This window comes from Myotis yumanensis, unplaced genomic scaffold, assembly GCF_028538775.1.
Source record: "Myotis yumanensis isolate MYYU_CA2020_CCGP unplaced genomic scaffold, mMyoYum1.0.hap1 SCAF_4, whole genome shotgun sequence".
NCBI lineage: Eukaryota > Metazoa > Chordata > Mammalia > Chiroptera > Vespertilionidae > Myotis > Myotis yumanensis.
Window position 1 is genome coordinate 103,609,673 of NW_027223755.1, and position 24,508 is coordinate 103,634,180.

At 62.4% G+C, this 24,508-nt stretch overlaps 2 protein-coding genes across 2 annotated transcripts; both read right to left on the reverse strand.

The window, feature by feature from the left end:
* Positions 1–51: 51 nt before the first annotated feature.
* Positions 52–17,006, reverse strand: WDR90 (WD repeat domain 90). Its single transcript, XM_070413368.1, has 41 exons — positions 16,967–17,006; positions 16,597–16,688; positions 16,290–16,466; positions 16,095–16,200; positions 15,669–15,839; positions 15,283–15,397; positions 15,132–15,199; positions 14,417–14,808; positions 13,917–13,985; positions 13,202–13,312; positions 12,982–13,127; positions 12,854–12,911; positions 11,648–11,766; positions 11,332–11,475; positions 11,120–11,250; positions 10,936–11,052; positions 10,368–10,603; positions 9,971–10,110; positions 9,648–9,778; positions 9,020–9,150; positions 8,495–8,656; positions 8,180–8,308; positions 7,879–8,009; positions 7,735–7,799; positions 7,433–7,564; positions 7,116–7,298; positions 6,759–6,856; positions 6,065–6,167; positions 5,841–5,962; positions 5,541–5,700; positions 5,247–5,437; positions 4,991–5,159; positions 4,727–4,838; positions 4,371–4,542; positions 2,047–2,169; positions 1,687–1,861; positions 1,448–1,578; positions 1,208–1,351; positions 1,013–1,132; positions 841–925; positions 52–480 (listed from the first exon to the last, which is right to left on the reverse strand). Exons 1-41 carry the CDS (start codon positions 16,974–16,976, stop codon positions 323–325), a joined length of 5,529 nt encoding a protein of 1,842 aa, XP_070269469.1. The 5' UTR covers positions 16,977–17,006; the 3' UTR covers positions 52–322.
* An 856-nt stretch (positions 17,007–17,862) lies between these two features.
* Positions 17,863–23,391, reverse strand: MCRIP2 (MAPK regulated corepressor interacting protein 2). The gene is made up of 5 exons (XM_070413374.1): positions 23,239–23,391; positions 23,002–23,119; positions 18,812–18,939; positions 18,474–18,575; positions 17,863–18,241 (listed from the first exon to the last, which is right to left on the reverse strand). The coding sequence occupies exons 1-5, from the start codon at positions 23,288–23,290 to the stop codon at positions 18,171–18,173; spliced, it is 471 nt and encodes a 156-aa protein (XP_070269475.1). The 5' UTR covers positions 23,291–23,391; the 3' UTR covers positions 17,863–18,170.
* Positions 23,392–24,508: the final 1,117 nt, after the last annotated feature.

Genomic DNA, 24,508 nt, shown 5'->3' on the forward strand with positions numbered 1-24,508 from the left:
CAGGGGAGCCAGGCCCAGGGCATAGGAGCCTGGAGTGACCAGCAGACAATGTGACAATGCAACACCCACATTTATTTCAACTGTACAGGTAGAAACATAGAAAAGCACTCAGGTGCCAACAAGCACTTTACACATGTTTGGGGTCTTGATGATTTACATACAGAGTCCTGAGCCCATCCAGTGTGAAGGGACTGCGCCCACCCAGCCACCTGGCCTAGCACGAGGTTCTCCACTAACCCGACTTCTCAGGAGAGCCCCTGCCCAGGCCAGGTGCCCAGTGTGACCGGGACAGCACACCTGACCCCAAGGTCCCCAGTGCAGCTCAGCAGTCTGTGACCTCCCACACCAAGATCTCGTTGTGGGCCGCCGTGAAGAGCAGGCTGGCAGACGGGGCAAACCTACAGAGCTGTACCCCGTCATCGTGGCCAGCAAAGTCTTGCGCGGCCCCTGACACACAGTCCACCAGCCTCAGCACACGCTCTGTGGGCAAATGGTATGGGGTGGGCCCTGTGCCCATGCCTGCAACTCCAGGGCCCAGGGGTTCCCCACCCACCCTGGCTGTCTCCAGCTGGATGCTGAAACACCACAGAGAATCTGCGCTAAATGGCCTGTCTCCCACACCCACGGCCAAGAAAAAGCCCGTCACTGTCAGGGTGTCTAACAACATGGGGCTTCTAAGGCCCCAAACTGGGCCGCTGAGCCCCTCTATTTAGTGCTGGACTCAGTACCCCACTTCAGAGATGAGGGTGCAGCTTTGAGGGGCATGTCTCAGTGTGGGGGTACAGGTGAGTCCCCTAAGCCCCAATAAGACAGGCTGAGTCCACACCCACCAGTACTCACCAGCAAAGCCAATGGCCATGAAGTGGGCCCTGGGGGAAAGACTCAGGGACACAGCAAAGAAAGGCAGTGGGATCTTCTTCACCACCTGTGGGCATCGAGCACAGGGCAGTTAGCAGCGGTTCCCATGGCCCAGGACCCTCCCCTCCCAGGGTCACGGGGGGCGTGCACATGCCTGCTTCAGGCAGAGGCTGTAAAAGACCGCCTCTGGATGGGGGCCGAGGCCTGCACACACCAGCAGCGTCCTATCCCAGGGACAGAAGGCAGCGAGGGAGGGTGGCGAGCAGTCTGAAGCCTGAGGAAAGGCACAACGTGCTGTGGCAGGATGGGCAGGCACCGACCCCACCCGAGGTGCCCCCAGGACCCTCACCTCCGTGAGGATCGGTGCCGGGAAGCTCAGCCAGTCCACCAGCTCACAGCAGTCCCGCAGCCAGTCGGAGGCCCAGATGCTGACCCGCTGGTCCCCGCTGGCGGCCAACCATAAGTCTGTGCCCTCCATTCCGAAGGCTCCATTCTGGGTGGGTAAGGGCAGGTGAGTACCTCCTGCCCCACTCTGCCCAAGCCCCTTCTCTGCCAGCACCCCCAGATGAGGCCCTGCTGGCCACTTCACCTCCTTGCTCGTGCTCTGGATGGTAGAGATGGGAGCGCCCCGGTGGTCGCTCAGTGTGCGGAAGGTCAGACCTGTGCGTGGCCGGCTCACAGCCACAAGCCCGTCCTTGTCTCCAGAGATGATGGTCTGACCTGGGCCAGGCAGGAGCCACTCTGTTACCTTGTGAGCTCCCGGCCCAAAGGTGTGACTTGGGCCAGGCAGGGGCCATGGGATCACCCTGGGGGCCCCCAGCCCCTCACCGTCAGCAGAGAAGGCGATGGCCGTCAGTGCAGCCAGGTGTGGATGCATCTTGAGCTCCATGGAGATTCGAGAGACGTTGAAGACACGCAACGTGCCATCACTGTAACCTGCCGCCATGTGCTGCTGTTCTGGGCGTCCACAGGATGGGGGGCTCCAAGCCAAGCAGAGGCAACTCTGGGGACCCCAGTGGGGAAACATCAGCATTCCCCTGGGGAGCAAGATGGGGCCCAACCCCAAGGCCGAGGACAGACACTGAGGCTGAAGGGAGGGTGCAGCTCCCAGAGCCCTTCAGTGAAGAGGCAGGGTCCCACCCCAAGCGCGCGCGCTCACACACACACAGCCCCTGGTGCCCTGAATACCTGGTTCAGCACCTGGAACTGGATTGCCAGCTCCATGCTGGACAAGGACCACACCCGCACACTCCCATCGTCTCCACACGTGGCACAGTGGGACTCGCTGGGGCTGAAGACCACCTCGTTCACCTGCAGGTAGCCAGCCAGCCCTGAGGCCCCGTGGCCCTCGGGCACAGGACACAGTGGGGCCAGGTCATTCCTATGAGAGCACGTGTCTCCTTCCCAAGCCCGCCTGGCCATGGTCACCTCCATGTGGAGTAAAGAAACTGTCCTCACCTCCCTCCTGAGTGCCCCACACAAGACCTGGGTGGAATTCAAATTGTCAGGAGCCCACCTGCCATTGAACCCGACTGGGACACCAGACAAGTGTTCTAGAAGAACCTAAAACGTGGTGAAGGGCCCTCGCCATTTTGGCTCAGTGGACAGAGCGTCAGCCCACAGCCTGAAGGGTCCTGGGTTCAATTCAGGTCAAGGGCACGTACCTTGGTTGCAGGCTCAATCCCCGGCCAGGGTCAGGGCTCATGCAGGAGGCAAACAGTTGATGTCTCTCTCACATTGATGTTTCTCTCTCTCCGTCTCTCCCCCTCCCTTCCAATCACTCTAAAAACCAATGGGAGTGAGGATTAACAAAAATAAACCAACAAAAAATAAATAAAACGTGGTGATGGGACAGCACATCCCCGGAGGACTGCAGCCTAAAGGTAAAGGAAGCACGAGACACACTCCAGGCCAGTGCAGGGGCCTCGCCACCGGTGCTGGTGGCGTGGCTTTTCCAGAGATTGTCGCGTGTGCACCGAGGAAGAAAGCAGGCGTGTGACTACTGCGAGTCAGGACTTTGGGTGTGGGAAAACGGGGATACAGACGCCATACACCAATGAGGTAAAATAAAATGGCCTAGTCCTGCATTTAAATTTCAAATGTCAGTATGAACTCATGATACATTTTATCTGTAAGGATAATAATTCAGCTCTGTCTGGCTGAGAAATGACGGGCCCTCTGGAGGGAGCTGCAGGGGGAGGGCCTGGACACTCTGTCACTCCACGTGAGAGACCTTTGGCTTCGGTCCAGACTCAGGACCCAAATGCTCTTCCCCAATGGGTGGACACACACAGTGTGCCCTGCCTGCACCACGGGACAGTATTTGGCAATAAGGAGAGAAGCCCTGACACACGCTTGCGCAGATGAACCTGGAGGCCGTGCTGCTCAGCGAGAGAAGCCCGACGGAGAGGACCGCACGGCGTGTATCCGTTTGTGTGGAAAGCTGAGAACAGGTAAATCCACGGTTAGTGGCTGTCAGGGGATGGGAGGCGAGTGCTTGATGGCATGGGTTTCCTGTTGGGGTGATGAAGATGCTCGAAAATGGGCTGTCGTGATAGTTGTACAAGTCTGTGAACAGACTGAAAACCACGGGGTTTGAATGGCTGAAGCGTGTAAATCATACCTCAGTATAGAACGGTTACCAAAAAATAGAAAAAGCCTATCACCCTTACTCCTCTCAAACTTAATTTCTTCGATGGATGTCATTACTTCCCAACAAATACATACAGATGTAAAAAAGAACTCGGTCGCCAACTCAAAGAACCCGTCACCGGCCGAAGCCAGGGCTCCGCGAGCAGTGACCCGGGGAGGCGGCCTCCATGCACACCCACCAGCTCTCACAGACTGGGAAGGAAACACATTGGCTGTTGGCAGAATCAGCCCCGCGCCTGGAAACCTGGTCCGTAAGGGAGAGAACCAGCGATCCCGCAGCTCCTGTCCCCGCTCTGCCTCAGCGAACCCAACTCCACCGAGGTGACGGGCACGCTGGACAAGGGCAGCGCTGAAGGGCAAGCGGCCCCACGTGCTTCCTGGTGGGACACAGCTCGCCCAGGAGGAGCTGTGGGCCTGACCGGCCTGACCAGGTTCTGGCCGCCTCCAGGTTCTCGGACCCCAGGGAACGTGGGAGCAGAACGGCAGGTCGAACCCTGGTCTGTGGAGGCCCAGGGATGGACGACCTGGTTTCTTTGCCAAGTAAATTACAAGGGAAAAGGCAACAGAGGGAAGAGGAAGGAGAAGAGGCCGGGCCTGTGTGCTGGCGCGAGTGGACACGGCGTGGACTGTGTCAACACAAGACGATGTGCAGTTCTAAGTGTGGGGCATCCTTATCCTGAAAACCTGAACTATTTACGCGTGGACTAATCCCACAGCTGGGCTTGACTCCGAATGACAACTGGGGGTTGGGGGACACAACACAGACCGGGGAGTGACTGTGGGGCTCACAGTGCTGCCTGTGTCCAGGGAGGAAACCACCTCAGACATCAGACAGACAGCCAGGGGCCCAGCAGCCTCACCTTGCTCCTGTGGCCGCTGATGAGGCGGGTACTGGTGCCCTCGGCCCAGCTGACATACCAGAGCGTGCCCGCTGTGGTGCCCACCACACCCATGTCCATGCTCTCGTGGAAGACAGCGCTCACGATGGCCCCGTCCAGGGTCAGCTCGCGCTCCATGAACACAGAGCTGGACCTGGGGGGAAGCAGAGGGTCCCGAGTGGTGGCAAGGGGAGCCCAGGGAGCCTGGTGCTTCTGGGGTGCGCCCATGTTCGTGAGCTCTGGCCTCCCCCAAGCAGGTCCCCACAGAGGGCAGGTCCAGCTGGCAAGAGTGCTGGCTTACAGCCTGATCAAGGACTCTGGCTAACGCGGAGGCTCACCTGGCTCCGGAGCCCTTGCGCCTCAGCTCCGCCACAGCTCCCACGGCCCACAGGCGCAGTCGCCTGGTGTTGCTGCCACTGACCAGCCGCGATCCCGAGCACAGCAGCACTCCTAGGAGGCAGATGTGGCATGAGCTGCTTCCCCAGATGCCCAGGACTCGACAGGGTCCTATTGCCCCAGCACTGGGGCTCCCAGGGAGAGGCCAAGCCCCTAGCTTGCGGGGGGGGGGGGGGGGGGCCCGCAGGGGCTCCTCAGGCACCCACCGATCTCACCGTCGTCAGCCTCCCAGGCAAGGAAGCAACGGCTGGCACTCGTGTCCCAGACACAGACCTGGCCGGCATTGGAGCCGCAGTACAGCAGCGGCTCGGCCCCATAGCACAGGGACGTCAGCTCGCCCGCCCCTACCGTCTCGGGGATGGGCTCTCGGTGCACCTGGAGGGACACGAGGGCAGTGTGGGTCAGTAATGCCCCAGGGCCTGGCTGGACCCATCCTCCAAGACTGCCTCTGAACCCTGGCACCTGGAGGCTGATGTCGGCCCCACGCTGCTGCAGGAGCCACAAGGTGAGGGTGCCCTGGCCCACACAGGCGAGCTCCCCGGCACCCCAGGGGTTGAAGGCCATGTCGTGCACCGGCTCTGGGAGGTGGGTAGACGAAACGAGCTCATAGGTGGCCATGCTCCACAAGGCCAGGGTTCGGTCACCATAGTCCCCTAAGGAGATGCATGGTGGTCACACCAGCTGCTCCGGAGTCCCAGGACAGGCAGGGGAGTCCAGAGGCCACTGCCCTCCGCACACCCCCTCCCCCCAGCCGACCTAGTGTGACAAGGAGCCGATCATTCAGCGAGAAGGCTAGGGCTTGCACAGCGGTGCAGTGGTGAGAAAGGAGCTGCTGGCAGGAACCCCCAGGCACATCCCAGATGCGGATCTGGCAGCCAGAGGTGGCACCACCACTGCTGGAGGCCGAGGCCAGGACCTGGCAGGGTGGGTGAGGGGGAGGTGGTGAGTGGGATGAGGGCAGTCCAGGGGGTACTGGCTCTGGGTGGATGGGAGGCCCCTGTGCTGCTCTGGAGGCCCTACAGGAGGCATACCACCACCTGGGCATGGGAGGAGCACCTGGGCGTCGTGGCTGAGAGCCAGCGTGGAGATCTCCTCGGAGTGGCCGAGCCAGTGCTGCTGGGAGCCGGAGTGCAGGTCCTCCACTACCACCAGGCAGCCACAGGTGTAGGCAAAGAAGCCTGTAGCAGGGAGGGAGCCCCAGAGCTGGTCTGCTGTGGCCCTGTCATCCTCCCTGCAGGTTCTGGGCTGGGAGCGGGGCGGGCGGTGTCCGTGGTCCCTACCTGTGTCTGGCCTCCAGATCACGTTGGCCCGCCCATTCCCGTTGTAGCCCACAACAGCCTTCAGGTGCAGCCACTCGCCCCCCGCAGGAGGGGAGGAAACATTCTGTGAGAAAGTGGTCCAGGATGCTTGCGTGTGGCACAGCACCCAGCCACCCCACCCCACCCCCTGCCACCTCAGGCTGTCCCATCGGGCTGGGGCCTGGGACGAAGCTATGGGAGGTACATGCCCAGGATGGGACAAATGGCAAGAGCGTGGGCCCAAAAGCCTACACATGAGAGGCCAACTGGGGATGGAAGCTGGGGGTGCAGACAGGGAGGCAGGAGTGGGAGATGTGGGCGGTCCCTGGAGTCCGGGGAGGGCAGACAGGGATAGCAAGACCTAGGGGCTCCCCAGGACAGGACACGCAAGGAGGCAGGACCGTCCGGGGGAGACAGTGGGCTTAGCAGGACACGGTCTGAGTGTCCACGTGACAGGGAAAGCACAAGTGCACGGTAAAACGGTACCTGTGAAGTGACCACTGTCAAGGCCTGCACAGCCGTCAACTTTGGCAGCAGCGCCAGGGAGACCCGGGGGAACCCATGAATTAGGAAGAAGGGACACTCCCAGAAACCATAGGGCTGTGCCACCCTCACCCCCGACCCTCTGGGGTGTCCACCTGCAGCAGAGGCTGTGAGGATCCCACCCCCATACAACCTTGGCCATCAGGGAGGCTTTGTAGCGTGCTGTGAAGTGTTTGTAGGCGTCCGGGCGGGCAGTGGGCTGGGTCCTGGCTCTCCTGAGGCTCCAGGCACCTGGCAGAGAGGAGGAACCATTCAGAGACCCCTTCCTCACACACCCACCTGGCCCCGGCTGGACAAGAGCACCCGACCCAGGAAACACTCAGGGTCAGAGGATGCATATGAGCCACATCCCAGCGCCCGGCCTCACTGCAGCCTCAGGCTGATCCACCTGCCCTTAAGTGCAGGCCTCATCTCATGGGGTGAACCCCAACCTGGGGCCCATGGGTACCTACATCTGACCCCAGCCCCGTCACGAGTATCCCTGCCCTACCTTGCTTACTAGGCTGGCGATGGGGGTGGGGCAGCACGCTGGGATCCCAAGGGCCCCCTGCGGCCCCGTCTCCAGCCCCACAGGCCTCCTTCTGCACCAGCACGGGTGGGCCTCGGGCCTGGCAGAGCCCCTCAGGGCTGTGGCTCTCCTCAGAGGGTCCTTCATCTGACACAGAGGAAGTGCCTAGGGAAGTTGGGGGGCAGTGAAAGGAGGGCACAGGGCCCCCTACACCCCTTCCTCTCCCCACAGACCTGGAGCAGCACCCAAACATGCCGACAAACAGGCCTGCCCAGGTGCTCCAGGGCTGCTGGCCTTACCATCGCCGCCATCTAAGGGCCCAGCACAGATGCTCAGCTGGGGTGGGGCTGCCTGGGATGGCACAGGCACCTGCCACCGAGGGAGCCCATTGGCCCCGGACAGCGCATCCTCCCGCTGACTTGCATTTGGACCTGGGGATGGAAGAGGTTGTGCTGTGCTTAGGGACTGAAGAGGACAGAGTGCAGGGGGAGCGGGGTGCCTAGTCCCCCACCCTCATGCACTGGGACCCTCAGGACCGGAAGCAGCACCATGCCACTCCCAGTGGCTGCAGTGCCAACACAAGATGTCACCACAGACAGACCTTCCACCGCGGTGCGACCACTCACAGCCTCACAGGTTGGGGGAGGCCCGGGTGAGCCTGGGACGCTGCAGAGGCAACAAGAGAGGGTGTCAGGCGGGGAGGGTGAAGCAGGAGGCCTGGCAGATACAGGTCAAGGGCACTTGCCTTTCTGGGGGCGACCTCTCAGGGGAGGCCAGGATGTCCCAGAGGAAGATGGCATCTCCCACGCTGAGGAGCTGCTGCTGGTCAGGGGTGAAGGCCACAGCCTGCACGGGCTCCGAGTGGCCTATGTACACCTGGGGGCAGCACATTTCACATACAGAGACCCCACTGTTCTCCCACAGCCAGGCCCGACCAGAATGGTGGCCGGGCAAGAGGTCCTCATGGGGTCAGGCCCCACGGATCACCGTCCACCCTCCTCCTCACCCGCCTGCCTACACCCACCCACGTCCTGTGCAGCACCCACCTGGCAGCTGGGGTCGGACTGCGTTAAGTAGTCCCACACCCTGATGGCTCGGTCGGCAGCTGTCAGCAGCAAGCGGGCATCCCCGCTGAGAGCCAGGGCGGAGCAGGCCACGGGGTGCACATCACAAAACTGCAAGAGAACATTCTCGTGGGGAGACGATCAGAGCACATGAGCCCCCTGAACCCGGGAAACCCCCCTTCTCAAAAAATGCACCTCTCAGGAGTGGAAGGCGGCCCAGCACCCCCTCCTCAGGCACGAGGACACCAAGATGGAGCCAAGGGGACACCAAGCCACCGGCCCCGACCCGGGACTCACCTCTCGAACCAGGCGGCCCGATATGGCGTCTAGCACCACAACCTTGTTGGATGACAAGGACACCAGCAGGTGGCTACGGGGTGCGGGACTGAAGCAAACAGCCACAGCCGAGTCCAGGCCGCTGCTGGCCGGGTCCAGGGCACTGACGTCCACCCGTAGCAGCTGGGAGAGAGCAGCAACCAGTCATCAGCCATGGCCTCTGGGCAGAGCTGACGCTCCCAGAGCCAGGGCACAGGAGGCAGGTAGCCTGGGGCAAGCCCCACACCCTCCCCTGGCTGGCCCGCCCTGGGCACACCATGTCCTCTGTGCCTGTGAGTGAGGACAGCAGGGCCCGGGTCCTCTCTGAAGTGAGTGTGACCTCCCACCTGCTCCCTTGATGGGTCGCACTCCATCAGGGCCAAGGAGAAGCCCTGGCGGAACCCAGGGGAGCCATGTGGCCGAGAGTTGAAACACCCACGGGGTCTGCCGGCCAGGCTGGTGCAGGCCCGCCCACATTGGGCACACGGAAGGTTCTGGCTGACTCACATCATCCAGGGAGGCTGCGTCCATGATGGTCACCATGTACTTAAAGGGACCCATGAAGGCTAGCAAGCGGTTGTCCCCACTGACGGCCAAGGCGTTGGGACTTGGGAGGGCATCCCGGCACACCACGTTGGCTGCCAGAATCATAGGGGCCGGTGGTCAGCCAGGTGGGAAGGGGGCGCCCAGAGCAGGCACAAAACCTGCCCACAAGTACAGAAACCAGCCCAGGGGCCTGAGCATCAGGGCGCCAAAGCACCCAGGGCCCACGTCTGCCAGAATATAGCTGGGGTTCCCCTGGGCCACGTGACCCCCCAAGGGACCATCTGACTGGCCATGGGAGGGGCAGGTACCCCTGGGTGGGCCTACCCTCTGCCAGCCTGGCGCTCAGGCTGTTCACCTCCTTCTGGGTGGGGCAGAAACAGACCCTCGCAGGCCTTCTGTTTGGAGGGCTCGGTGTGTCCTAAAACCACACTTGCCCTGGGTGTGTAGGTAGTGAGGCCACAGAAGGCAGCTTACTGCTGGCAGTGGACACCAGGCAAGCCCACCCCCACAGGAACCCAATGAGGGGCAGGCTGGGAGGCTGCGGTGGGGCCGTGCAGGTGCGGGGGGAGGGGTGGGGGTGGTGTCTAACCTGTAACACGCAGGACGCGGCAGCAAGTGGCAGTGCAGTGGTACTGGGCCAGGGTGCCCTGAGAGCAGGCACTGAACAAGAGGCTGCCATCGGTGCTGGTGACCAGGCCGGTGATAGCTCCTTGGTGACACCTGCCCACACAGGGATGCCCGCTGCCTTGGCCCTGCGTTGGACCCTCCCTGACCAAGTCCCCCAGGGGCAGCAGAGCAGAAGGCTCCTGGAGACAGCCCTCCCCTGCTCTGCCCGGCCACCCACACACCCCAGGGGACCCCACGAGTATCCACCATAGGCATCCGTGGAGCCAGGGGTCCGCTGGCACCCACCTGTGCTCCACCAGGACCCTGGTGGCCTCCAGGCTGAAGGAGCGGACGGCCCCACTGCTGAAGCCACAGAAGAAGACTGGCTGCGTGGGATGGAAGGCGACTGCACACGGTGCTTCCTCGGGCGACGTGAAGTCGTAGAGCTGGAGGGTTGGGCCGTGTGAGGGCAGGCAGGGTGGTCGCTACCAGCCGGCCAGGAGAACCTGAGAGCTAGTCTCTCCTCAGGTGGCCTGAACCGGAGGATCCCCAACACGGGCCACAGGACGAAGTGCACCAAGGGTCCTCCCCAGCCCCCCACCTGCCTGGGCCCTGCCTCCCAGGCCTCAGCATGGCCTGTGGCTCTCCAGTCCCGTTCCCCCTCCTCCTCCCCCGCCCGCCCCCCTACCCCGCCGCGCTCTACCTGCTGCAGGGTTGCCAGATCCCAGACTCTGACAGTGTGGTCCTGGGACACAGTGGCCAGCTGTCCTCGGCTGCACTCGGTGGCAAGGGCCAGCACCGGGGCAGTGTGGGAGCGCACCAACACATTATACTCTCGGGAGGGGACGTCCAGGAAGCCCAGATGGCCCGAGGAGGTGGTGGACAGCACACGCAAGCCATCGGGGCTGAGTCGGACTGAGCTGATGGGGCCCTCGTGCTCTGCAGGCAGGGTGGTGGGTGACCTCCCAGGCAGGGTGGTGGGTGACCTCCCAGGCAGGGTGGTGGGTGACCTCCCAGGCAGGGTGGGCCGGCACCAGGGCAGGCTGGCCACATCCAGGATGCACCTCCCTCCCAACCCCCCAAGACACACACTCGTTTCCTTGCTGCCTAGAGCCCCGTTTTCCTGTGGACGGGGTCAGGCGGCTCCCCCGTGGCCACCCACTCCTGGCTCAACAATGGTGGGTCCCAGGATCAGGATGAAGCTTCTCAGAGCCCTGACTGCCACCTAGCCCAGGGCTGGACCCTGATGGCGAGCTACTGTCGTGTCCTACCTGCCTCCAGGAGCACAGAGGAGAAGTCCAGAGGCCAGAGGCGCAGGTAGCCGTCCTCCGAGCCCACCGCACATTCAGCCTGGGAGACGCTGAGGCTGCTGATGGCGATGCCGGGGCCTTGGGGGGCAGGCAGCGTCAGCAGAAGCATCAGGGCTGCTCCGCCCCCACAGCAGGGACTACCTACCTAAGCTGAAGGCCTGCTTCTGTGGGAGGGGGCTGCCGGGAGTCTGCGTGGGCAGAAGATAGCGAGCGCATCGCACAGCCATGCGCTGGTGGTCGATCTCCAGGATGTGACCACTACGGCTGCAAACGTAGCTGCCCGGAGAGGCAACAGGTGAGGGCCGAAGGGCCAGACGGAACGGGACGGGCTGGTTAGAGGACAAGGGCAGTACTCACAGCGTGCGGCCGTCCTGGGCCTTCCCAAAGGCCAGGTCCGTGAACTCGACTGCGTGATGCTCCCCCAGGTCCACAGGGCAGGAGCACAGGCCCCCACCGCGAAGGCGCCACAGCCGCACATTGCCCCGCCCGCACGACGCCATCCTGCGAAAGGGTATGAGGGTGAGTTATCCAATCCCCACGGGGAGAGGAGGCTGCTGTGGACGAGGGCCCTGAGTGAGGAAGGGGAGGCAGGCTCAGTGGTTCACCCCCACCCAGGCCCCTGGGCTGCCAGACCCCCATCCCAGCACTGCAGGTGGACCGGAGGCCCGGTTACCTGGTTTCATTACAAAAGGCGATCTCAAAAGCCTGGATGTCGACGTCGGTGTTTGCCTTTGCGAGAATGACCGCCTCACCGCCTCGCCCCACCTGGTCAGTGCCCCAGGCCACCACCATCTGCAACAAGTCCCTGCTAAGCCCCTGCTGCACCAGCCTGCCCTGCTCGGCCCCCACTGGGCTCTTCTCTCCTATGGGAGCGGCCTGAGCACTCAGCTGGTGAGAGTGGGGGGGGCAGCCCCACTACCCCGGCGGGACCTCCACTTGCCCCACCCGGCTTCGGACATAAAACCCAGCTGCCCTATGACTCCAGAACATGCCACCAAAGAAAGTGAGGCGAGTTATTTAAATGTTGACTCTAGCCCGGCCGGCGTGGCTCAGTGGTTGAGCATCAAACTATGAACCAGGAGGTCACAGTTCGATTCCCAGTCAAGGGCACATGCCTGGGTTGCAGGCTCCATCCCCAGTGTGGGGCATGCAGAAGGCAGCTGATCAATGATTCTCTGTCATCATTGATGTTTCTATCTCTCTCTTCCTCTCTGAAATCAATAAAAAATATATATTAGCCATAACCGGTTTGGCTCAGTGGATAGAGCGTCGGCCTGCGGACTGAAGGGTCCCGGGTTCGATTCCGGTCAAGAGCATGTACCTTGATTTCAGACACATCCCCAGTAGGGGGTGTGCAGGAGGTAGCTGATTTGATGTTTCTCTCTCATTGATATTTCTTTTTTATATATATATATATATTTTATTGATTTTTTACAGAGAGGAAGGGAGAGGGATACAGAGTTAGAAACATCGATGAGAAACATCGATCAGCAGCCTCCTGCATGCCCCCTACTGGGGATGTGCCCGCAACCAAGGTACATGCCCTTGACCGGAATCGAACCCGGGACCCTTGAGTCCGAAGGCCGACGCTCTATCCACTGAGCCAAACCGGTTAGGGCTCATGGATATTTCTAATATTCTATCCCTCTCCCTTTCTCTCTGTAAAAAATCAATAAAATATATTTAAAATATATATATATATAAAATAAAAATAAATAAAATAACAGTTGGCTCCACCCACAAGGGGTGTAAAACACAAGATCCTCTGCAGTGTGTGGGAGGCGGGGGGCCTCCCGGCGGGGCCAGGGGAAGGCCAGCGGGGGAAGGTGCTTCCTGAGTGACTTGGACATTGCCCCGCTTCCTCGGCCCGCCCTGTTACCATCTTCCCATGGCGGTCCTTGCCAATGCAGCAGAGTAGTGCCCCACTGTCGGAGAAGCTGTGGACGTGGAAGAGACAGTCAGTGTCACCGGGGCTGCCCCCACCCACCTCAGCGGCCCCTCACCCACCTGAGGGAGCAGACGGTGTGGACAGGGCTCCGGAACAGGGACAGGCAGCTCCTGGTCTGGAAGTCCCAGAGACGCAGCATGCTGTGGGGGTGTGCCTGGGCTGAGGCCAGCAGAGAGTTGCTCCCATCCAGTGCCAGGGCAGAGACCTGGGGAGGTGGCAGGTTGAGGGAAGTGGTGCAGCCTTTGGGTGCAGGCCACCCCTGGGCCAGGCGGTACCCACCTTGTCTGTGTGGCCGAGGAAGAAGCACTGCTCCCGGGTGTCAATGCACAGGACCACAATGATCGCGTGGCAGGGGTACACGACAGCAGCCCCATCCTTGGTCCACAGGGCCTGTGCACGGGGGTCGGACGCTGAGGTCGCAGGCTGGTGGGCCTCGCCTCCCCACCCTGGCATACCTTTCCCCACATAATGTGCACAGGAGTCAACGGGATGCACACAGCAAAGAAATAGGAGACTTACAGACACATGAATACACGTGCAGGCGCGCGCGCACACACACACACACACGCACACTTTTCTCTGAGCCCTGTCTGCAATGCAGGAAACTTTGGAGTTCAGGCCATGAAAAACCAGAGAGCCTACAAAGACTTGGAGCTTGTGTCCAGGAGGGCCTGACAAGCCAGGGCCTCCTCTCCCACTGTCCCCGACTGCACCCCACAGGGACCCACAAGTCATGCCCACACCAGCCCCACGCGGCTGCATCAAAGCTTTAGAGGGTAAGAGCTCACTGGTCTCTGGAAGCTCAAACACTTAGACCAACACTGACCAGCCAGCACTCGTGCGAACAAAGGGGGCCTGTGAGTGACGGTCACTGAGGAACCACTGAGCCACCGTGCGGACGTGAGCAAGAAGGGAACGCACACAGCAACCTCAGGGGACATAAGGCCTTTCCTCTGACACTTGTCCAACCCAACGAGAGCATGGGACCCCTCACCCATTTAGTGCTGTGGCCCCCAAGGCCAATGACTCTCTTGAGCCTCAGGACCGGATCTGGCAGGAAGCTCTGAAACAGGCAAACTCACTGTGAGACCCCAGAAAGCAAGACCCGGTCCAGCCAGGGCTGCCCACCTGGGCTGGTTCCTGCCTCCCAACAAGCTGCTTAGGACTGGGGGGCTGCTTTTGGCTGCTCTGCGGCAGGAAGTCAGGATTCCGGCCACACTGCCAGACCCTCCCGCTGCTGCCCCGAGGCTCCTGGGGCTGGGAGTTGGGAGCCGGGCACCAGACCCTCCTTACTCTTTGTTGAAAGGGATTTTTGCCCAAAGCTGCTTCCTGCCTACTCTGCTTTCTGCCAGGGGGCTGATGAGAAGGGGCCTAACTGCCCCAAGCATGGCTTGTGGTGAGCCAAGGCCCAAGATCCCCCTACCCACACCTCACCAAGGCCCCTCCCACCTCTATGGCTTAGACTCCCCTGCCTTCCTCAAGGCATGCACTCACCTCATGCTTGGTCGCATCCTCTGGGGCCGGGGGCACCACAGCCAACTTACAAGCAGACACCGGAGGGCCACTGCCAGCAGCACGCTTGTCAGTGGCCTTCGCGCTGGCCGGGGGCTCTCGTCTATCGACCCCGGAGCCACCCACGATGGAGACTTCTGAGCATTCAGAGGACAGGCCATCCTCTGGAAGGAGCCCCAAGGAGGCCTGCCGGGACTGTGGGGGGGACAGTGTCCGCCAGACCCTGGGGCCACCTTCCTTAGCCCCATCTCTAAGGGCACAGGCACTCACAGCTGTGGGGCCAAGCGTCTGAACCACAGGGGACACGCTGTCCGGCCTGAACCTGCTGAAGGGCCCTGGGCGAGGGAGAAGCTGTGGTACGTGTCTCGGGAAGCCTGCAATGAAGCAAAGGGCAGAACCCACTGAGCAGAGTGAAGAGGCCTGAGAAGGATGTGTCAGAAGGCACCGGGCAGGGCAGCAGAGAGAGAAGCCACCTCGTCAGCCGCAGCCCGCCACTGCCCCCAGGCTCCGGCACCACTCCCAGCTGGAGAGCTCGAGGCCCCCAGGCACCCTCCACGCAGCCTCCCAAATGAATCTGGGACCGCGGGATGACCTCCAGGCTAGCCCGGGCCCTTGCAGGCACCACACCGGAGTTGACCACCCAGACACCATGCCGGGACCCCATCTCCCGCCGAGCTCTGCACGCCCACAGGCCCACCTGCCTCAGGAGGGGAGCAGTTCCTCTGGACCAGCTTGGAGGGCGCTGCTGGGCTGTCGCTTGGAAACCTCAGTGGGGCAGAGGGAGAATCAGCACAGTGTCCACCCTGCCCTCCCCTGCCAGCCGCCCTGGGACAGGCAGAACTGCTCACCGGATGTGAATGTAGTGGTCGTGCCAGTTCTCCCCCTTTGGCACTGGAAACGCCATTTCTCGAGGCATGGGGGTAACGGGCAGCTTTGCCCGCCGGGCCTCGGCGACAGTGACAGCTACAAAGAGCAGAGTTGCTCCAGGTCTAAGGAAGCCCAGCCAGCAACCTCTCCCAGCCCAGGCGAGCCTCAGCACACCAGGTGCTTGCAGAGTATTGCCTGAACATCTGCCCAGCCACCGCCTCCTCCTATCAGTGTCTTGGGAGCTAGGGCAGCAAGGGCACCTTCGTCAAGTGCCAAGGCCTCTCCTGGGCAGAGAATCTGGGGGGAGGGCTGGGTTTGGAGCAGCCCACCGGTAGGCTAAGTGCAGGGCGTGGGGCACAGCCCTCACCTGGGTCGAAGCACAGATCGCTGGTGTAGAGGTTTCGGACCAGCAGGCTGGCACACAGCCGGACGCTCTTGAGATGGCTGTAGCGCCGGTTCAGGTAGACAAGGAGGATGTCGTGCAGGTCCAGCTGCAGGCAGGTCCAGCGGGCACCAGGGGGAGCCGCACCTGCCAGGTCTGCAGGAGTTAAGTCAAGGTCAGCAGTGCCCATCCTCTCACCAGCCAGCCCACAGTGCCTTCTGTCCTTGGCCTGACCCCATCCCCATGGCCAAAACCATGTGCCCCCCCACTCAGGCTGCCCCTCTCCAGGCCACAAAGGAGCCCGACTGGGCCTGCCCCGCCTGCCCCTGGGCCTGCCCTTCTTCCCAGTCCGCCCTCAGGCTGTCTCTCCTGGACTATCCCTGTCCCATTCACGACCCATCTCTGTGTCACCTTTCCTGGACGTCCCTTCACAAATAAAGGGGAATTGAAGCCACGTGGCTGTAGACTTGAATTCCTTGAAGAGGTTGGAAAGGGATACACGGATGACGTGCCTGTCCTGCAGGGACAAAGGTGGCCGTAAGGAGACAAGAGGTGGCACCGGGGGTGCAGAGCCCCCACCACAGACCCTGCTCCCAAGCTCAGCACCTCAGTGGACAAGTCCAGGTGGATGACGAAGTGCTTGGTGGACAGGGGTCGGAAAAGCAAGTACAGGTATCGTCCTGTCAGCCCCAGGGACTGCGCGCTGGTTTTGGGGAGCTGGATGTAATTGCTGGCGGAGACAGTGCCTCTAATGCGATACACAGTGCACTTTAGGGTCTTGTCCTGGAGAAAGAGATGGGAGTGTGCCCCACAGAGCCAGGGAGCGCCAGGAGAGGCGCTGCCCTGCCCGCATGTGTACAGGCAAAGAAGAGGACCCCACCCGGCCTGCTGCCAGGCCTTCTGGCTCCCTTACCATCACCGTGGCCACGTCACCCTCCTTAGTGGACCGCTTCCACTCGTCCACCTTGAACTGTCTGAAGACGTTGAGGAAAGGGTGCTGCCACACTGGGGGGACAGGGAGGTGTGTGGGGACCTGCCCCAGGTGCCGGACCCAGGGAGGGGCCGGGGTCTGGGTCTGCACGCTCCCCAGTAGTGACAGCAATCAAAGCGCGAGTACTGGGTTCGGGCCCAAGATCGGCACCAACCCGCCCAAGGGCCTGCGACTGGCGCTGACGAAGCCAGGCCGCAGGCTCAGTGCGCACCGGCCACTGGACCCTGCCCGCCCCGCCTCCGGACCCCGGACCGCTCGCCCCCCCACCCGGGTCTGCGGGCCGCGAGCCTACCTCGCGCCATGGCGCAGCCGCTGGCAATGCACTTGCACTTCCCGCCTCGGCCGCCGCGCGACCCACGCAGGGCACGCAGCGCGCGCCTAGCAACGGCCGCCTGGCAACGGCGTCACTTCCGCCTTCTGGACCACGTGATCTCGGGCCGCAATCCCCACCTTAGCGGGCGCTGGGTTCGCGGTATGGTCTCTTGGGGGCCCCCCAAGACCCTGCCCAGCCTGCTCCGGCCACCCTTTCGCTGTCGCAACTTGGGGTAGGAGCCTTTGTCCCCAGGTTCCTGCGGGCACTCTCAAGCCAGGACCCAAGAGGGGGGCTCTAGCACCACCAGCTATGGGATCCAGGGAGGTTCCTGACTCGTTCTGGGGTCCATCTCCATTTCCGGAAAGACACGCACCCTCAGGAACGGTCCACACCCACTGACTGACGGCCCAGCCCTCTGGAGGGAGCGTGCACACCTGGGTACTCCCACTTCATCCTGTCAGCCGTGAGGTCACCTGCCCAACAAGCTAACAGTGTCCCACAAGACCCGAGGGCTGAGCAACCCCAGCTCCCATAGTCATCTGCCAGGGTTCCCCCAAAACCTGTGGGACACCTTCCTCCACTGTCCCACGCCAAGTCTGGGAGAGAGGGCCTGAGACCTGGCCCCAATCCGGGGACCCTGGGACCCCATTCCAGATCCAGGTACAGAACATTGATGGGCCTCCAAGCTGGGCTCAGGCACCTGCCAACACCAACAGGGAGAGGAAGCAGGAGTGGGTGCCAGGGGAGCAGGGTGAGGTTCACAGACTCCCAAGGAAGATGAGCTGGCCCCAGCACTTCTGGCAGGACCCAGGAGAGCAGCTACGCAGAGCTGAGAGGATCCCTTCTACCCGCCACACACCAAATAAAGGCCACGCTGAAAAGGCAGTTTCTTGACTTTATTAACCTGGAGCTCTGCCATACCAGCCCCAGGGGCTGGTCCCCAGGCACAGTGAGCAGGATTGAGGTCAGACAGGTTCAGCCCCTGGCAGCCTGGCACAGCTGGGCCAAGGGGTCAGAAGGTACAAAAGTCCAAATGCTGGCACTTCAGGTGTGGCTGGCGTCCAGCCTGGCCCAGAGGGATACACGACCTGCTGCAGTGGGTACACGTGGTCTTCTCCTAGCAGAGGGTCTGCCATGTGGCAGGGCCAGGCCCGTGCAGGCGACGTTCCTTCCAAAGCGGCGGCTAGGAGCAGTTAGTGATTCTGGCCAGGAACTGCTGTGCCCACCACTCATCCAGGTCGATGGGCACGAAGTCTGTGGGCAGAGCAGAAGGCTGGGCAGTGATGTCGCCTCCCAACCTGTCAGCATCTCTCCCCCTCAAGCTGACCACAAGCCCCTAACCCAGACCCCAAATGTGGCAGGCCACTATGAAGATGTGGGTCAGGTTCAAGTCCCCTCGGCTATGCGCTGGGACTAGAACCTGGCAGGGCCCAGGTCACTATGGCAGGGAGTGGAGGGGTCTTCCTGAGGGTGGGGGAGGGCTCACTTTGCAGTCTGGGGTTGGGGGTCCTCTCGACATACTGCACAGGCCTTGGACTGCTCTCACCGGCTGGGCCACCACCCAGCTGCTGCTCCACTTGCTGCCAGGCTGTAGGGAGAGGACAGTCAGGCTGAACCAGGTCCCTGGAACCCTGTCTCCCCCCCGAGGGCCTGGTGGCCACTCTGGACCACAGCCCAGAAGTGGAAGTAGGCAGCCTTCTGGACTGTCGCAGGACAAACAAGTTGAGAGCCCAGGAAGAACCCAGCGCTCTCGCAGCTGCAAGTCGGGTTACAGTGGGGAAGAGGACCAGTGGCCCAGGCCATAACCTCGAGCCTCCAAACTACCTTCGGACACAAAGCGGACATTCTCTTCGTGGGCCAGTGTGTAGGTCTCCTGGGTCGCCCCGGTGGATGGGGATGTGGTAGGGGGCCGCCGGCCGTTCACTCGGTTGAACACAAGCCTTGGCCCTGGACTGTGGGAAGAGGGAGGAGGTGATTGGTGACTGTCCCAAGCCTAGGTGCTCCCTGGTGGAGTTCCTGGCTCAGGCTCGGGCTCAGGCCACACCCACCGCCCCCAGGCCAAGCCCAGCCTCAGCCCTTCCCTGAACCACAGCCTTCCTACAGCCAGTGACCAAGGCCTCTTTCCTGCAGGCCTGAGCCCCCCAGCAGCTTAGCTCATACCTGCAATCCCTGGCCCTGAGGCATACCTTTGTCCCAGTTCCCCAGCAGGGCTCCATGTTCAAGGCACACAGGCACCCCCCCCCCCCCGCCCCCACCCCAACCACCTGCCTCCCGCCTCCCATGGACTGGCCAGGCCTCCAACAGCCCAGGTTCTGACTAGAGTTGTGACCAGGTCACTCTGTCCCAACCCTACCCACCAGGTACAGTTCTTGGCCATTTCTCTCCACAGAAGCTTCTCCATCTCATCAATGCCCCAGGGTGGGAAGAAGAACCCAAACAAGAGCCCAGTGGCCTCTGCTCCAGGCCCCATAGGGATGAGCCCCAAGGAATGGCACGCAGTGCAGTACGGGGTGGGCTATTCTTGGGGAGGGTGGGACTGCAGCCCCGGCCAATCCCTGCCAGCCCCAGACAAGGGCAAGGCTCTTGCTCACAGGGGTGGGGATGCTGAATGAGGAGATGGCCCCCGGGTGGTGGAATCGGCCCAGTGGGCATCCTATGTCCAGGGGGCCGCTGGGCCCATCCTGGCCAGCTGGACCCAGGGCTGTGATGGGCCGTGGAGGGAGCAGGGCCGCACCTAAAGCAGGAAGTGGGAGCCGGGAGTCCTGGGCTGCACGTGCCACTCCGCCAGGCACTCTCCTGCTCGCCATCCTGGGCTCAGGTGCCCCACCGCTGCTCGGACTTCCTCCTCAGCCGAGAGGGGCACTAAAATAAAGAGGAGTGTCTTGAGGGGCACCGGTCCCACCAGCTCTGGGCTACAGGGACTCTGCAGGGATGGGGCTCCTCCCAGTCTGAGCTGCACAAACCAGAGGGTGTGACTTGGACAGCCCCTCACCTGCCCCACACATACATGCACGCACGCATGCACACGTACACACACACACACACACACACACACACACGACTGCAGACTTCAGGAAAGCTTGCAGACTGGATACTGAACAGGGAATAAATAAAGGGAGGTGCAGCCCTGGCCTTCAAATCACAGGGACCAAGGTGGTGGCTGGCACCAGCCTGGCCACCCCCTGTCCTCTGTGGGCAGTTAGTGTGGTTACATAAAGCCAATACACAGGCCCTGTGGGGGGAAGGGCAAGGGCTCCCATGTGCTCCATGGATGAAGGCCACCCCGTGCCTGCTCCCAGGAACACTGCCATCCGGCAAGCTCCAGCCCACAGCACCCAAGTCTCTGCTTAGCACCAACAGGGGCATCTTCTCACCTAATCCCTTCCGAGGCCCCCCAGGTAGACCTCCCACCAGTTTTCAGCCCAAAACCTGGGCTCAAAGGAAGTGACCTGTCCAAGGTCACCTGCCGTAATGGGTAGCAGCATCAGGCTTAACTGCACATCTACCTAACCCCAAAGCCTACAGCTCAGTTCAGGTCCCAAGCCCCCTCCCCACCTGCCTGACTGTCTGCCCCTAGACCTCTGGTGCCCACAGGCCCCCATTTTATCTTCTTCCCAGCAGTTGATATAACCTCTCTCCTGTCTGCCTCTGGCTGGGAGGGAGAGCTTGTCAGAGGTACAGACCCATGTGGCCTATTCACCACCCACACCCATGACCAGCTAGAACCCAAGCCTGTCCATTTGCAGTGGTTCTCAACCTTCTGGCCCTTTAAATACAGTTCCTCATGTTGTGACCCAACCATAAAATTATTTTCGTTGCTACTTCATAACTGTAATGTTGCTACTGTTATGAATCGTAATGTAAATATCCGATATGCAGGATGGTCTTAGGCCACCCCTGTGAAAGGGTCCGACTGCCAAAGGGATCGCGACCCACAGGGTGAGAACCGCTGGTTTAGTGGGTCAGACACTGTGAACATCTGCAGAGCACCAGGCCTGCAGGATGGATGCAACACTCCCTCCCTCCTGGGCAAGTTGGGGCAAGGATGGGGAGTAGTGAAAAGGCTCTGCAGAGGAAAAAAGGGAAGGTGGGCGGGAAGTCAGGGGAGAGGCATTTTAGAGAACGGCCCCCGAGAAGGTGCAGTAGAGGTCGGGGCGCCTCCTATATAGGACAGCTGGCTGGCTGACCTCCCAGTGGGGGCTCTTTAAGGCCACAGGGACTACAGCAGGCAGTTCAGGGGGAGGGGGAGTGACCTAGGAGACAGGGGCAACCAGCACAGCCAGAACACTCTCTTCCTGCTCATCACTCTGCACCCTGTGTGGGCGGCCCAGCTCCCTCAGGTCCAGCTTGTCAGCGCCCTTCTGGTCGGGGACTTGGCAGGCTGCCTGTGCCCACTGGCTCAGGGCACGCTGAAGACGAGGCGAGGCCTCCTGGGAGTTTTACGTACTCTTTCCCACACCCTTCCCCAGCAGGCGGGACATGGAGGGGAAGGTGACAGTTTCTCTAGGTAAGAGGGTGGGGAGCACCCTGGGCCATTCCAGCCCCAAGCTACCTGACTGGGTGACCAGTGGTAGCTACACACCTCTGCCTGATTTCTTCCCCTGGGGGGTGGGGGCTGTGAAGACCAAGGTCCAGGGGACAAGGCAGTGTCAGCACAGCCTTGGTCCCAGAGAGCAGCACTGAAAGCCGCTCACTCACTCCCCTCCCCAGGAGGCACGGGTGACTGGCCTAGAACGCTTTCCTCTCTGGGATGGAGCCCCACAGTGTCAACTCAGCTCAGAAGGGCCCCCAAAGGATGCCTCCACCTGTGGCATTTGAGGCCTGTAACTGAGGGAGAGGGACAGGCTGAGGGACAACTCCCCCACTGCCCCCCCCTGACCTCCTGACCAACTTTAGAGGCTGTTGGTCCTCAGCTTGGGAAGTGCCCCTTGCCAGCACCCTCCTCCTTGCCCTCCTCAGCACTGCCTCTGGGGGCCCTGAGTCTGCTGCCCTCACCCACAGCCTAGGCCAGGAGCCCTCAGCCTGTGTGTGCCTAGACCTGAGGATGGCAAACGCGAGCCACATGCGACTCTCTGGCCCCTTGAGTGTGGCTCTTCCACAAAATACCACGTGCGGGCGCGCACATGCGACTGAAACTTCGTGGCCCATGCGCATAAGTCGGTATTTTGTGGCAGAGCCACGCTGAAGGGGCCAAAGAGCCACATGTGGCTCGCAAGCCGCAGTTTGCCGAGCCAGTTTGCCGACCACTGGCCTAGACCAAAGCCAAGGCCCAGGCTTGAGCTCTGGGGGAGGGGAATCCGACCTCCAGCTCATGGTAGTGTGAGGCCAAAGTGTCCAGAACTGAGCCTGCTGCGGCTGCCCTCGGGCTCTGGGCACCAGCCAAACTGCCGGTCAGAAAAGGCGAACACTGCAGGCTCCAGAGAGCCCTGGGCATCTTTGGGGGCCTCCAGGGCCCAGCCGGGGTGTTTGGGGTGAAGGGCAGAGGAGGGCAGTGGCATGGCAACACCGGAGGGAACCACGTGCCCAGCTAGCTCTGCAAGCAAGGAGTTGGCAGCCAGACAGGATCCTTGAGGGCCAGCGCCCTGGGCCGTCCTGCACCCGCCCTGCGCCATCACGCACCCGCGGGAGTGCAGAGCAGCCGGCCTTAAACCTTGGCCTCTGAAGCCCAAGGTCGCCCGGACGTTTGACTCAGATGCGTGGCGCCCCTCCGACCTTGGAGCTCGTCGGCTTTCTTCCCGGGTCCCCCGCGGCCCGTCGTGGGGGTGTCCAGCCCGTCGGGCCCAGCCCCATCCGACCCAGCCGGGTGCCGGGTGAGGCAGGAGCGCGGCGTGGGAACCAGGGCCGCCCGCGCGGGCGGGGCGAGCGGGTGGGGTAGGGCGCCCCGCCCCTCCGCGCCCGCCCACCTCGAGCACGTGGCCCGGTCTCCGCTAACCTTTCCCCAAGGTCACTCCCGGCCCCGAGGCGGCCGGCGGGGGAAGGGAGGACGGGCTCCCGCGGGGCCGCGCGCGCCTCACCTCAGCAGGGGCCAGGGTCCGGGTGGCTGCGCCCGCGGGGGCGGGGGCGTGGGCGGCGCGGGCTGCCGGCATTTCAGGAGCTCGCCGAGCCTGCTCTCCACTTGCTGCTGCGTGGGCCCTGCGGGGACAGGGAGGCGCGTCAGCCGCCGCGGCGCCCGGACCCGGGGCGGGCCAGGCGCGCGGACCCCGACCCGGCCCGACCCGGCCCGGCCCGGCCCGCCGCCCGCCTCTGCGCACCTGTGCGGCGCTGCGCGACCAGCTTGCTGGGCCCCTTGGTGATGGTGTACATGGTGCGGAGGGCCGCTCCGCGCCACGCTCGGACGCACGCCCTCGCCTCCCCGGCCCGCGGGCAGGTCCGGTGCCCTCCACCCGAGCTCGCGCGCGCGGCGGGTGCCGTGGGCACGGCCCCTTTAACGGGCGGCGGGGAGGGGGCGGGCCCGCTACACGCCCCCGGCTCTTAAAGGGCTCGCGCCGCGCGGACCGGCCCAGGGGCACGAGGCGGAGGCGGTGCTCTGGCTCCTGGAGAAATTAACCCGATCTGGCGGGGCCGGCGGGCGACAACAGCGTCCCGCCCCGCGCGGCTGCAGGCCAAGGCAGAGGGAGTGCGGCGGGGCCCGAGACGCCGGTCCCCCGCGCTGCCCCGAGGCCAGGGGCACCCAGACTGGGCGCCAGGCTCCCGCCCAAGACCTTTGCTGGGTCAGCAGTGATGTCCCAGAAGCCGCCGCCCCGGCTGTGGCAGGCGCTGGGGTGCGCTGTGTGCGCCCTGCATAGGAGAGCGCGCCTGCTCTTGTCGGTGGCCCCAGCCGAGGTGCTCGGGGTGGCCAGGACAGGGTGAGGGGCCGACCCTCTCGGCCTGCGTATTGCACTGGGGGCGTCAGAGGCGAGAACAGGGGGCAGGTCCCCAGGGTTTGGGTAGTTGACACGCACCCTGGGAATCTTCCTTCCACCCCAGGGGACAGGAGCCGCATTCTGCTGCGCGTCTCAGCCTCCCGTGCCGTGTGCACTGCCATCCAGCCCCGGGGCCTGGAGCGAGCGTTTCACAGCCCCGGAGACCTGGGGGGAATGGGATGGGGGCAGAGACGGTGAGGGGGCCCAGCTGGCCTATGTTATCTAGAGGCAGGTCAGTAGGAAGATAGGGAAATTCCTTGACAAGTGGCATAAGGGAAACAGACAAAATAACTAGACAAGGCCAAAGATTTGAACAATTTATAGCCAGCTAATGAATCACAAGGTTGTTGTTTTTTCCCTAACCAAGGACACTTGGGAGCAAATGGTTTACACAGTTCAGACCGTCTCAGGACAGAACGTCCTGAGTCCCTGTCCCTCTCTTCAAGAATGTTCTTTAAAATTAAAACTAACCAGCCCAGCTGGTGTGGCTCAGTGTTTGCGGGTGACTTGGGAACCAAGAGGTTACTGGTTCGGCTCCCTGTCAGGGCAACATGCCCAGGTTGCTGGCTTGATCCCCAGTAGGGGGCGTGCGGGAGGCAGCATATCAATGATGTTTCTC

What these genes read in the sequence shown, in the direction of transcription:
- MCRIP2 (XM_070413374.1), bottom strand. Translation starts at nt 23,290, where the DNA reads ATGTACACCATCACCAAGGGGCCCAGCAAGCTGGTCGCGCAGCGCCGC. An exon ending in GGTCGCGCAGCGCCGCACAG is followed by an intron (nt 23,120 to 23,238) that starts GTGCGCAGAGGC and finishes CTGTCCCCGCAG; the next exon opens with GGCCCACGCAGCAGCAAGTG. An exon ending in CCCCAACCCCAGACTGCAAA is followed by an intron (nt 18,242 to 18,473) that starts GTGAGCCCTCCC and finishes CTCTGCCCACAG; the next exon opens with ACTTCGTGCCCATCGACCTG.
- WDR90 (XM_070413368.1), bottom strand. An exon ending in GGCTGACGACGGTGAGATCG is followed by an intron (nt 4,839 to 4,990) that starts GTGGGTGCCTGA and finishes TCTGCCTCCTAG; the next exon opens with GAGTGCTGCTGTGCTCGGGA. An exon ending in CATGGCCATTGGCTTTGCTG is followed by an intron (nt 481 to 840) that starts GTGAGTACTGGT and finishes ATTTGCCCACAG; the next exon opens with AGCGTGTGCTGAGGCTGGTG.